This window comes from Jaculus jaculus, chromosome 5 (assembly GCF_020740685.1).
Source record: "Jaculus jaculus isolate mJacJac1 chromosome 5, mJacJac1.mat.Y.cur, whole genome shotgun sequence".
Classification (NCBI taxonomy): Eukaryota; Metazoa; Chordata; class Mammalia; order Rodentia; family Dipodidae; genus Jaculus; species Jaculus jaculus.
The window spans coordinates 171,725,432-171,738,759 of NC_059106.1; the positions used below are offsets into that span (position 1 = coordinate 171,725,432).

General features: G+C 48.6%; 1 protein-coding gene across 1 annotated transcript in view; it reads right to left on the bottom strand.

Annotated features, from left to right (window-relative positions):
* Positions 1–13,328, bottom strand: part of Trpm2 (transient receptor potential cation channel subfamily M member 2) — a 63,939-nt gene that overhangs the window by 47,998 nt on the left and 2,613 nt on the right. The window contains exons 3-6 of the mRNA XM_045149998.1: positions 6,966–7,134; positions 4,779–4,959; positions 2,636–2,802; positions 279–459 (exon numbers count right to left, since the gene is read on the bottom strand). Coding sequence (XP_045005933.1) covers positions 279–459; positions 2,636–2,802; positions 4,779–4,959; positions 6,966–7,134 — 698 coding nt within the window. The remainder of the gene's footprint in view (positions 1–278; positions 460–2,635; positions 2,803–4,778; positions 4,960–6,965; positions 7,135–13,328) is intronic.

Here is a 13,328-nt window from a genome sequence, read left to right on the forward strand (position 1 = left end):
CACTCGGAAAGCAGAGGTAGGAGGATCACTGCGAGTTCGAGGCCGCCCTGAGACTCCATAGTGAATTCCAGGTCAGCCTGGGCTAGAGCGAGACCCTGCCTCGGAAAAGAAAAGGAAAGGGAAGGGAAGGGAAGGGAAGGGAAGGGAAGGGAAGGGAAAAGACTGGCGTACTGATCGCACCTTCGAGCAGCATGCGGGTCTCAGACAGCTGTGGCTGTGACTCGGGACCAGCCTGTTGCTCTGTCTTTCCGCAGCACCCCAGAAGCGTGCCTACTCACCTCCTCTTTCCTTTGTCTGTTCCGATATGAACTTCTCCAGCTTAGTCCTCAGGGGAATCTCCACGCCGTACCGGCCGTGGGTGCCGTCGTCCACGAGGATGAAGTGGGAGTGGTTGCTGTCCAGGCAGGTCAGCTGCCCCTGACCTTCCTCATCTAACACGTACTCAGCAGGGAAACTGCCCTGGGCATGATGGGGAGGGTCAGGCCGGCTGGAGGAGAGCTAGTTCCACTCCAGCACATTAGGAATGGCTTAGCTAACACCCTCCCTCCAGAGAAACCAAGTCCTAAACACAAGAATCTGCCGTTACCTTATATGGAGAAAGGGTCTTTGCAGCTGTGATTATGCAAGTAAGGATCTTCGTTTTTGTTTTGTTTTATTTTCTCAATATTTTATTTATTTGAGAGAGAGACAGAAAGACGGAGAGTGGGTATGGACACATCCTAACTTCTTGCCACTGCAAATGAACTCCAGGTGCATGCACTTGTGAATCTGACTTTATGTAGGTACTGGGGAATCTAACCCAGGCTGTCAGGCTCCTTTAACCACTGAGCATCTCTCCAGCCCTCTATCGAGGATCTTAACATGGGAAAAACAAACTGGATCAACCGATGGGCCTGAAGCACCGCTTCAAGTGTCTTTAGGAGACGGGCAGGGAAATCCGTGCGCAGAGTTAGCAAAGGCACCGTGTGACACAGAATAAAAGCAGAGGGCTGCGACCACATGACAAAGAAAATCTGAAGCTTCCAGAAACTGGTAGAAGCAGAGAGTAGGTGCCCTCAAAGCCTCCAGAGGGAGGGCAGCCCTGCACACCTTGATTTAGGAATCCTGTTACTTTAAGGATTGTGGCAATTGATTTGAGCAACATGGGAACGCACATAGATGAGGGCGGCAGGAGGGGCATGCTACCATAGCAAGCACTTGCCAGTACGGCAGTGGGCAATGAGTGGAATAGAAAAAAAATCTTCATTTCCTTGAACAGACTACTGATAGAAATATGGGTATTGAAGACATTGAGGTGGCGTATGCCTTTAATCCCAGTACTTGGGAGGCAGAGGCAGGAGGATCACTGTGAGTTGGAGACCAGCCTGAGACTACACAGTGAATTCCAGGTCAGCCTGGCTAAAGTAAGACCCTACCTTGAAAAACAAAACAAAAAAGTTCTGGCCCTGAAGAGATGGTTTAGTAGTTAAGGTGCTTGCCTGTGAAGCCTAAGGACCCAGATTTGATTTCCAGTATCCACATAAAGCCAGATGCACAAGGTAGTGCATGAATCTGGAGTTCGTTTGCAGTGGCTAGAGGCTCTGGCATGCCTATCCCCCCCCCCCTCCATCTCTCAAATAAATAAAATAAAATAATCTATAATAAAAAGGAAAAGCTGAAGACTTCCTTGTCTATTGACAGAAATCCCTGTGACATAAACAAGATGCTCACAAGACTTTTCCAAATATGTTGGCAACAAAATAACATTTATCTACTGAAAGGGAAAGAAACAGAAGAAAACAAAAGAAGGTTGGCAGACTCCCAAATTCCACATGCAAGAAATAGACTATGGGCTGGAGAGGTGGCTCAGCAGTTAAGGCGCTTGCCTGCAAAGCCTGACTACCCTGTTCCCTTCCCCAGCAGCCATGTGAAGCCAGATGCACAAAATGGCGCATGTATATGGAGTTCATTTCAGCGGCTGGAGGCCCCTGCAAGCCCATTCCCTCTGTCTGTCTTCTCTTTTAAAAGAAAGAACAAGTTTTTTTTTTGTTGTTGTTGTTGTTTGTTTTATTGACGTAGGGTCTTGCTCTAGTCCAAGCTGACCTGTGGTCTTAGGCTGGCCTCAAACTCATGGCAATCCTGCAACCTCTGCCTCCCAAGTGCTGGGATTAAAGGCATGCACCACCCACCCATCTTGTCTCTCTTCTCTTTATCTCTCTCTCTGTTTGCAAACAAATAAACAAAGATTTGAAGAAAAGAAAGAAAGAAAGAGAGAGGTTGATATCCCTGGAGAAAAAGGAGAGCTCCTCTGAGGGCACCGGCAGAGAGAGAGCGACCCAGCTGAGGTCTTAGAGGTTGGTTCCTCTGGCCAGGATTACAGCCTAGAGAATTTTCCTGGCTGGAATGTGGAGACCAGTGACCCCTCACTCCTCCCCACCCCCTCTTGCAATTCGAGCATCTGTAAGGGCTGTGTAGAGCCTGTCTCACTATTGAACTGAGGGAGCAGACAAGCTGTTTTCATTCTGCAGGTACATGCCTGCGGAGGAATGTTTCTCTAAAATTAGTCACACACAGACTCTCACCTCCCTGTTCATTAGATTATGAGAGTCATATTCCTTCCTCCTCTGGCCTGGGTCCACTCAGGGTGGCTACTCACCATGGGATGGACCAGGCCCTCACGATTATGGATGGTGCCCCACGTGGCCACACCAATGGTGATGACGTCTCCGTCCTTATAGCTGCTGCTCAGGCTGAAGTCCCGCACTGCCTCACCCACCTGCTTCATCACACCCGTGTTGGAGCCCCCGGTGATGATCCAGGCCCCTGGGGAAAGAGAAAGGAGCCCATACATAAACATGCACATACACATCACACACATGCATGCAGAAACAAAATGTAGGGCTAAAGAAACGGCTTAACTGTTAAGGGATTTGACTGTGAAGCCTAAGGACCCAGGTTGGTTTCCCCAGAGCCCACATAAGCCAGACACAGCACACAGGTGGTGCATGCATCTAGAGTTTGTTTGTGGTGGCTAGAGGCCTTGGCGCACCCATTCTCTATCTCTAATAAATAAATAAATAAATAAAATATTTAAAATATATATGCATGTGTGTGTGTGTGTGTGTGTGTGTGTGTGTGTGTGTGTGTATTGTTGTTGTTTTGTTTTGTTTTCTGAGGTAGGGTCTCACTCTAGCTCAGGCTGACCTGGAATTCACTATGTAGTCTCAGGGTGGCCTCAAACTCCTACCTGTGCCTCCCAAATGCTGGGATTAAAGGGATTAGCCACCACACCTGGCTAATTTTTAAAAATAAATAAAATGTACCTGGGCATGGTGGTGCATGGTCCTGCCTTCCAGCACTTGGGAGGCAGAGTTAGGAGGACTGCTGTGAGTTCAAGGCCACCCTGAGACTACACAGTGAATTCCACATCACCAGGGCTGGAGAGATGGCTTAGCGGTAAGGCATTTGCCTGAGAAGCCAAAGGACCCAGGTTCAATTCCCCTGGTCCCATGTAAGACAGATGCACAAAGGGCACATGCATCTGGAATTCGTTTGCAGTGGCTACAGGCCCTGGTGCACCCATTCTCTGTCTGTCTCTCTTCTCTCTATCTCTCTCACTCTCTGCTTGTAAATAAATAAAAATAAAAAGACTCTACCTCGAAAAAAAAAAAAAAAGAAGAAGGAGGAGGAAGAGGAGGAGGAGGAGGAAGAGGAGGAGGAGGTGGAGGAGGAGGGCATGGTGGCACACATGGAGAGGCAGGAGGATCACCATGAGTTCGAGGCCACCCTGAGACTCCATAGTGAATTCCAGGTCAGCCTGGACTAGAGTGAGACCCTACCTTGAAAAACAAAAACAAAACAAAACAAAAAAAGAATACAGTGTGAAATGTAGCACATGGGAGTGGCCATGGGACTGGGAAGTAAGCATCAGGAAGCTTGGTGACAGCTGAAAAGACACGGTGTCAAGACCAGGAAACCCGTGATGTGGGGGCTCCAGGCAAGAGGCGATGACGGCCGTGAGCGCCCTTCTTGAGTTGTTACGCTGGTCAGCTTACGGCTCGAGGGAGATGGGAGAGTCAGGAAGCGCGGGCTCCAGGCTGACGGCCACAGCTGTGCTCACGACGAGCCAGGCAAGCTGGTTCAGACTGGAGCGAACCGAGCGTGGTCCCTACAGCCCCTGATTAAACCCCGGGTCCAGCGATTGCTGGTTGAGGTGGCCCCGGTCATCCTCATCGTTCTGCGTCACCAGCTGCCCCTTGAGTGGCCCGCCTCAGAGTCACAGCTGTGTCTACCGACCACGGGGACACCAAAGGGCGTTTGGGGACAAACTGGCCGCCATCTTGTGAACTCAGGGCACTGTGGGTCTCACACCACCCAACTGGCCCTGGGCCCCTGCTTGGCCAGAACGTAACTGTGGGAAACGATCTACTTCAAGGAGGCATGTGGCCGGGAGGGAGGCCGCCGGTGATCTTGGCTGCCGGAGTTAAGGGAAGAGTTCAGTTCGTCCCGACTCTCTAACGTCCCATTAGGCAGACCTGCTCTGGACACCTCTAGCCCTTCACACCCTCCGAGGCTTTGAGTTGCTATGGGTTACAAGCTAGAGCCAACCCTGCCCCCACGTGAGAGCTGAGGGCCAGCAGGACATCAAGGCAGGTACTATCAGCAGCTAAGGGGCTGGGGAAGTCTGGCCAGAGCTGAGGTGCGGACTTGACGATCCTCAGTCCCTCTGGCTCTGACCTGCACCCTGCTCCTTCAGCCTGCCCAGGACCCATGGCCTGCACCAGGGCCTCAGCACCCACCTGTGGTCTGGGCCACCTTGACCAGGCCTCTCCGGAAGATGCTCTTCAGCCTCAGCTTCATGTTGAAGTTCTTGGCTCCTCCAGTCACTGAGATGAGGAGGTTGGGGACCTCGAGGCCCCAGTGCTGTATCATCAGGTAGTAGATCACACTAGAGGGTGTGTCCTCAGAGACTCGGACATACTGCAGGGGAAGCAGGGGACAGTGAGGGCACCCTGCAAGCAACGATGGCAGCCTCCACACCTGACACAGGATGAGGCCACCCAGTGCCCACCCAGGCCTGTGTTTAAAGCTAATTTAAAAAAAAGTCAGGGCTGGAGAGATGACTTAGCGGTTAAGCACTTGCCTGTGAAGCCTAAGGATGCCAGTTTGAGACTCAATTCCCCAGGACCCACGTTAACCAGATGCACAAGGGGGTGCATGTGTCTGGAGTTCATCTGCACTGGCTGGAGGCCCTGGCGCACCCATTTTCTCTCTATATATATATATCGATCTGCTTCTCTCTCTCTCTCTCTCTCTCTCTCTCTCTCTCTGTCACTCTCAAATAAATAAATAAATAAATATGAACAAAAAAAGTTTTAAAAAGTTGGGCCTGGTGGCACATGCCTTTAATCCCAGCACCCGGGAGGCAGAGGTAGAAGGATTGCCATGAGTTCAAGGCCATCCTGACAGTACATAGTGAATTCCTGGTCAGCCTGAGCCAGAGCGAGACCCTACCTCGGAAAAAAAAAAGGAGGGCTGGAGAGATGGCTTAGCGGTTAAGCGCTTGCCTGTGAAGCCTAAGGACCCCGGTTCGAGGCTTGGTTCCCCAGGTCCCACGTTAGCCAGATGCACAAGGGGGCGCACGCGTCTGGAGTTCGTTTGCAGAGGCTGGAAGCCCTGGCGCGCCCATTCTCTCTCTCTCCCTCTATCTGTCTTTCTCTCTGTGCCTGTCGCTCTCAAATAAATAAAAAAAAATAAATTAAAAAAATTTAAAAAAAAAAAAAAAAGGAAGCTGGAGAGATGGCTTAGCGGTTAAGTGCTATGAAGCCTAAGGACCCCAGTTTGAGGCTCAATTCCTCGGGACCCACGTAAGCCAGATCACAAGGTGGTGCATGCATTTGGAGTTCGTTCGCAATGGCTAGAGGCCCTGGTGTGACCATTCTCTCCCTTTCTCTCTCTCTTTTTGCCTCCTCTCTCTCTGCTGCTCTCAAATAAATAAATAAAAATTTTAAAAAAAAAAAAAACGAAAACAGGCCACGCATGATGCACACATCTTTAATCCCAGCACTCAGGAGGCAGAGGTAGGAGGATCACCATGAGATGGAGGCCACCCTGAGACTACATAAAGAATTCCAGGTCAGCCTGAGCTAAGATGAGACCCTACCTCAAAAAACAAACAAACAGGGCTGGAGAGATGGCTTAGCGGTTAAGCACTTGCCTGTGAAGCCTAAGGACCCCGGTTCGAGGCTCAACTCCCCAGGACCCACGTTAGCCAGATGCATAAGGGGGCGCACGCATCTGGAGTTCGTCTGCAGTGACTGGAGGCCCTGGCGCGCCCATTCTCTCTCTCTCTCTGCCTCTTTCTCTGTCTGTCGCTCTCAAATAAATAAATAAATTTAAAAAAAACAAACAAACAAAAAACAGTGACAGCCAGGCATGGTGGCACATGTCTTTAATCCCAGCACTAGAGAGGCAGAGGTAGGAAGATTGCCATGAGACTAAACAGGGAATTCCAGGTCAAGATCCTATCTCTAAGATAAAAATAATAAATAAATAAATAAATAAATAAATAAATAAATAATAGAGTGGCAAGAAATGGAGGTCGATTTAAAAAAAAAAGTAGCCCAAAAGAGAGGCCAGGCAAAGCACATGCTTGTCTGAGCGGTGTGCTGGGCTCCTCACGTCACCCCCCAACCCCCGCTCCCCCACAGCCACTCAAGGTCACCCAGCCAGGCAGGATCCAGTGCTGTTACCCTTCGCAAGCCAGCATGTCTCCGCTCTGCCCAGCAGTTGTCCGAGGACTCCAAGAACCGTGGGGCTCTTACCTGCCTGCAGGGCCCCACCAGCCCGTCCCCGTTCCCCGGCGCGTGACAGGCTCCTTGCTCCTGGACTAACCTAGGAAACCCACTCCCATGCGCCGCCACATGTCACCAAAGGGCCACCGTTCCTCTAGCCGTGGGAAAGCGTATCAGGGAGACAGAACCAACCTTCCCCACTTTCTGGCCCAGGCCCGAGAAGACGATGTCACCGAAAGCATCCGTTGGCATCTCCTGGACGTGTTTCTTTGGGTTCCACTCCTTGCCCTGGAAAGCGTGGGGCTTGGTGGCCTCCTCCACGTGCTCCTCACGGGTATAGCCACACGCACACACCACCTTCCTGTGAGGACAGCACGGTCACTGTGGGAGCCAGGAGCCTCTGCCACTCCCCGAGGGCGCATCAAGCAGACAAAGAAGAACCAGGATGTCCATCCACCCAGCAGTGATGACGCACTCTTGCCCTCCCAACCAGGGGCCAAGCAGGGGCCAAGTAGGAACGGTAAGTGAGAGACCCCCTTCCAAGTGTCCCTTGAAGCTGGTGGAGACCTAGGACTTGACAGTGAAGAGGTGCTTCTCCTCCCCCACCCCCAGCTAAACCCAGGATCTAGAGTCTGTTGGCATAAAACCTAAACCATTAAAGTTTTGATCAAAACTCACTAGTAACACCAAGGACCAGGAGACAGCCTGAACTATAGCCACTCGTACAAAGATGGCACAGAGCTGGCAAGAATTTTACAGCAGGTCTCTTAAAAATGCTTCCAGGGCTGGAGAGATGGCTCAGCAGTCAAGGCGCTTGCCTGTGAAGCCTAATAACCCTGGTTCAATTCCCCAGTCCCCATGTAAAGCCAGATGCACAAAGTGGCACGTGCGTCTGGAGTTTGTTAGCGGTGTCTAGAGGCCCTGGTACACCCATCCTCTCTGTCTCTCTTCTATTTCTCTCTGCTTGTAAACAAATAAATAAATAATATTTTCTAAATTAAAAAGAAGGCTGGGGCTGGAAAGATGGCTTAGCGGTTAAGGCGCATGCCTACGAAGCCTAAGGACCCAGGTTTAATTCTCCAGGTCCCACATAAGCCAGATGCACATGGTGGCATGTGTCTGGAGTTTGTTTGCAGTGGCTAGAGGTCCTGGTGTGCTCATTCTCTCTCTATCTCTCTATGTCTCTAAACAGAAAAATAAATAAATAAATAAATGATGTGCATTACCAAATCTGGCTTCCAAATTAAAAAAAAAGGGGAGGCTGGCCCAGCACTCGGGAGGCAGAGGTAGGAGAATCACCATGATTTAAAGGCCACCTGAGACTATAGAGTGAATTCCAAGTCAGCCTGGACTAGAGTGAAACCCTATCTTGAAAAACCAATAAGGAAAAATAAAAAGGAAGCTGGGCATGGCAGTGCACGCCTTTAATCCCAGCACTTGGGAGACAGGTAGGGAGACTGCCATGAGTTCGAGGCCAACCTGAAACTACATAATGAATTCCCAATCAGCCTGGGCTACAGTGAGACCCTACCTTTACCTTGAAAAAAAAAAAAAACAAAAGTTTTTTTCTCTGTCTCTCTGCTCTTTCTCTCTGTCTGTCACTCTCAAATAAATAAATAAAAATAAACAAAAAAAGTTTTTAAAAATGGGCTGGAGAAATGGCTTCACAGTTAAGCGCTTACGTGTGAAGTCTAAGGACCCCAGTTCAAGGTTCGATTCCCCACGACCCACATTAACCAGATGCACAAGGGGGCACACACATCTGGAGTTCGTTTGCAGTGGCTGAAGGCCCTGGCACACCCATTCGTTCTCTCTCTCTCTGCCTCTTTCTCTCTGTCTGTCACTCTCAAATAAATAAATAAAAATAAACAAAAAAAAATTTTTTTAAGGTTTTTTTATTTTTTTATTTATTTATTTGAGAGCGACAGACACAGAGAGAAAGACAGATAGAGGGAGAGAGAGAGAATGGGCGCGCCAGGGCTTCCAGCCTCTGCAAACGAACTCCAGACACGTGCGCCCCCTTGTGCATCTGGCTAACGTGGGACCTGGGGAACCGAGCCTCGAACCGGGGTCCTTAGGCTTCACAGGCAAGCGCTTAACCACTAAGCCATCTCTCCAGCCCCCAAAAAATTTTTTTAAAAAGGAAAAAGGAGCTGGTACAGAAATACTTGCTCATGCATGTCTATTGTGGCTCTGTTGACAACAGCTTAGAACCCAACCCAGCTTAGATGCCTATCCACAAGTGAGTGGGTAATGAGAGTGTGGGACATACACACAATGGGGTACTCAGCAGCATGAAACATGAAACGTGCAGGAAAATGAATGGAACTGGAAGGAAGTAAAATGACTCAAATTCAGAAAGATCAAAACTACATGTTCTAAGCCCAGCGTGGTGGCACACGCTTCTGATCCCAGCACTCAGGAGGCAGAGGTAGGAGGACTGCTGTGAGTTCGAGGCCACCCTGAGACCCTGAGACTACATAGTGAATTCCAGGTCAGCCTGGGCTAGAGTGAAACCCTACCTCGAAAAACTAAAACAACAACAACAAAAATCCCTACATGTTCTCTGTGATCTGCAGGTCTTGGCTTTATCATGTAAGTATGTATATGTATGTATATTTGGGGGTAAATATGAACAAAACCTACAAAGGTAGATTTGTGACCAAAGTGAGTTTAGAGAACAGAACAGGGGAGATACTAGAGAAGGGAATGGGGGGGATAGCTACGGATAGGAGGTGGGAGGGGAGTCAATAAAAGCAAAGTGCAGCCGGGCATGATGGCGCACACCTTTCATCCCAGCACTCGGGAGGCAGAGGTAGGAGGATCGCTGTGAGTTTGAGACCACCCTGAGACTACATAGTTAATTCCAGGTCAGCCTGGAATAGGGTGAGACCCTACCTCTTACCACTGCAAATGAACTCCAGATACATGCACCGCTGATCTGGCTTTAGGTGGGTACTGGGAATAGAACCTGAGACATCAGGTTTTGCAAGCCAGTGCTCTTCACACCTGAGCCTTCTCCCCTGCCACAATACAGAGATTTCCAGTTGACATCCAGATATTTAGGTATTACTCATCATTAATGCTGGCATTTTCAAAATTTAAAAAAAAAAACTTTTAATATATTTATTTATTTGTCCATACACGTGTGTATGATAGGGAGAGACAGAGTGAATATGAACACCCGGGGCCTCTTGCCATTGCAGACGAACTGCAGAGGCATGTGACACTCTGTGTACCTGCTTTCTGTGGATACTGGGGAACTGAACCCTGGGCTGATAGGCTTTGCAAGCAAGCACCTTTAACTGCTGAGCCATAGCCTCATTCTGACATTTTCAGATGTACTTTTTTTTTTTTTTGAGGTAGGTCATGTTTCTATACTAACTGAAGCTGGAAAATGTCATTATCAGTAAGACATGCTTTGTTATGTAACTTTAATACCTACAGCAACCACTGGAAAAGCTGTATCAGGAGAAACACTCAAAACTTATATAGTGGGCTAGAGAGATGGCTCAGCAGTTAGGGAACTTGTATGCAAAGGCTAATTTCCAGGTTTGATTCTCCAGCACCCACATAAAGTCAGATGCACAAACTGGTCCATGCATCTGGAATTTGTTTGCAGTGGTAGGAGGCTCTGGTGTGCCCATCTCTTCTTTCCTTCTCTCTCTCCCCCTCTATCCGCTTATAAATAAATAAATAATTTAAAACTAGTATAGCTGAGCTGAAATAGAACTGTTAAAATGTTTAAGGAACCCACCATAGGAAAAATTTGTTTAAAAAATGGCAGACTTGCTGGGCTTGGTGACGCACGCCTTTAATCCCAGCACTTGGGAGGCAAAGGTAGAGGATTGTGAGTCGAGGCCACCCTGAGACTACACAGTGAATTTCAGGTCAGCCCAGGCTACAGTGAGACCCTACCTCAAAATAAACAAACAACAAAAAAAAGGGCAGACTTGGGCTGGAGAGATGGCTTAGCGGTTAAGTGCTTGCTTGTGAAGCCTAAGGACCCCGGTTCGAGGCTCAGTTCCCCAGGTCCCACGTTAGCCAGATGCACAAGGGGGCGCACGCGTCTGGAGTTCGTTTGCGGTGGCTGGAAGCCCTGGTGCGCCCATTCTCTCTCTCTCCCTCTATCTGTCTTTCTCTCTATGTCTGTCGCTCTCAAATAAATAAATAAAAAATGAACAAAAAAAAAGTTTTTTAAAAAATAAGGGCAGACTTAAGGCCTACCATACAAATAATGATACTAAGTGTAACTGATCTAAATACACCAACTAAAAAAACAGAGACTGATGGAGTGGGTTGGACAAACAGGACCCAGTTACACATTATCTACAAAAGGCTCAATTCAACTATACAGGAAAGGACTGCTCAAAGAAAAAAAAAAAAAATTAAGTCAGCTGGTCACAGGTAAGTGACTAAGATGGGACTTTCAGGTTTGATGGTGAGTGAAAGCACAAATGCCCTGGTTTGACTCCATCTGCAAGATGACATTCTTTGAAGACAAAATTGCAGGATGTAAAACAGAGCAGAGGACACCATGGGTCAGGAACAGTGGGGATGCAGGCGTGACGGAAAAGAGGAAGTGCAGGGTCACCTCTGTGGGAACCAACTGGTCTGTGGGTCCTGGCTATGGTGGCAGTTACAGAAATCTGCATGTGTAATAAAAGGGTACTAAGCTGAGAATGCCCCACACCCCTAGTTTTGATATTATATCATAACGGTTTTACAGATCATAGGTCCTGGTGGAGCAGGAGACCTGTTGTAGTATCTCTTTTAAAAAAAGAAAATGTTCTTATTTATTAGAGACAGAAAGAGAGGGGGAGGAAACAGAGAGATAGAGAGAGAATGGGTGCATCAGGGCCTCCAGCTGCTGCAAAGTGTGTGTGCTTTCTTGTGCGTCTGGCTTTACACGGGTCCTAGGGAAAAGAACCTAAGTCCTTAGGCTTCAAAGGCAAGCGCCTTAACTGCTAAGCCATCTCTCCAGTTCCTGTTGTAGGATCTTTGAAACTTCCTTTAAGTCCATCATTATTAAATATCTTTAAATTTATTATTAAATAAAAGGTTGAACACACACAATGGAGGTCCAGTACAGAGGAGACGGAGCTAACACAATGTTCAGACCTTACGTACTGTCTGCCCAACGAGGTGCACCTGGCCACATGCCACAGGGACTCAAGTCTCTAGAAGATGTCTCTGCTTTCCCTCCTTCTCTAGAAAGAGGTCATGGGAACACTTGCTAACTGCTGCCTCCCTCTTATTTTCTTCATGCTTGTGGGTTGAAACCTTTAAAAGAAAATTCTTTTACTACTATTCACTGGGGTTTCAGGAGACAGAAGAGGTAAATGTATGTGTCCTTTATACTTGTTGAATTAGGAATCCACTTTTTTGTTCATTTTTTTATTAGTTGAGAGTGACAGAGAGAGAGAGAAAGAGAGAGACTGGGCACACTAAGGCCTCCAGCCACTACAAACAAACTCCAGATGCATGCTCCACCTTGTGCATCTGGCTAACATGGGTCCTGGGAAATTGAGCCTTGAACCGGGGTCCTTAGGCTTCACAAGCAAACACTTAACCGCTAAGTCATCTCTCCAGCTCAGAATCCACTTTTGCTAATAATACACAATAAAATTTACAGCCTGCTTCCCTAGCAGGCTTGTGGGGTGATTCAAAGCACTAGGGAGAGACGAGGGGGGTGGGAATCTAAACCAGTTGAAATGTGATGCAAAGCAAAGACTACTGAGCTAGGCAAAACTGAACTTGAATTTCTGCCATGGTCAGCTATGGGAATTTCAGTGTTTCTGACTCTCCTTTTCTCCAGCATAAGGCGGAGGAGCACCACGTTCCCTGCAAAACTGTACGGACCCTGCAGGTCGACTCCAGACGCATTTGGGCTTGCAGGGAATTTATGTGACCTCACTTTAGGGGGGGTGGCGACTGGATCAAGACAGGCATGTGTCCCTGGAACAAGGGCCTTGCTTTTGTACCTTGGCCCATTTTCTCTTAGGATCCTAACAGTTAGCCAGCCTCCTTTCCCTTGTCTTTTGATAAAATTAGCTTCTATCTCTGTGGCATTCCACAGCCTGGCACCAAGTAAGGAGGGTCGACCTAGAAATTCAACCATCAGAGAGTTTGCTTCCTAGGTCTGGGCCTAGCTAGGCACACACAGGAACACCCTCACTAAGTGGAGAGAACTCTTGGGAGATGCCCTCTGCAGTCAATAGGTTCCTCTCTCCCAACCAGAGCAGCTCCCGGAGTCACCCAGCACCCAAACCTCAATGCAGAAGGTCTCCCCAAGCCTCCAGTCCCGCCTCTGCACTCTGTGGATGCTGCTGCTGGAGGTTCAGGGGAGAGGGGGAGATGGCGACCTTCTCCCCTGGTGAGGTCCTACTTACGCCTCAAGGCCTATTGCTATGTAGACCTCCAGGACCCCCGCATCTGTACGGGAAATCACACACTGGGGTCTTTTTCTCTTATCCATGCCGGCCATTGTGCTGTACCTGAGGGGCTCCCCATAAAGTCCAGTGTTTGCTCTACCACCCTTCACACTAACCCAAA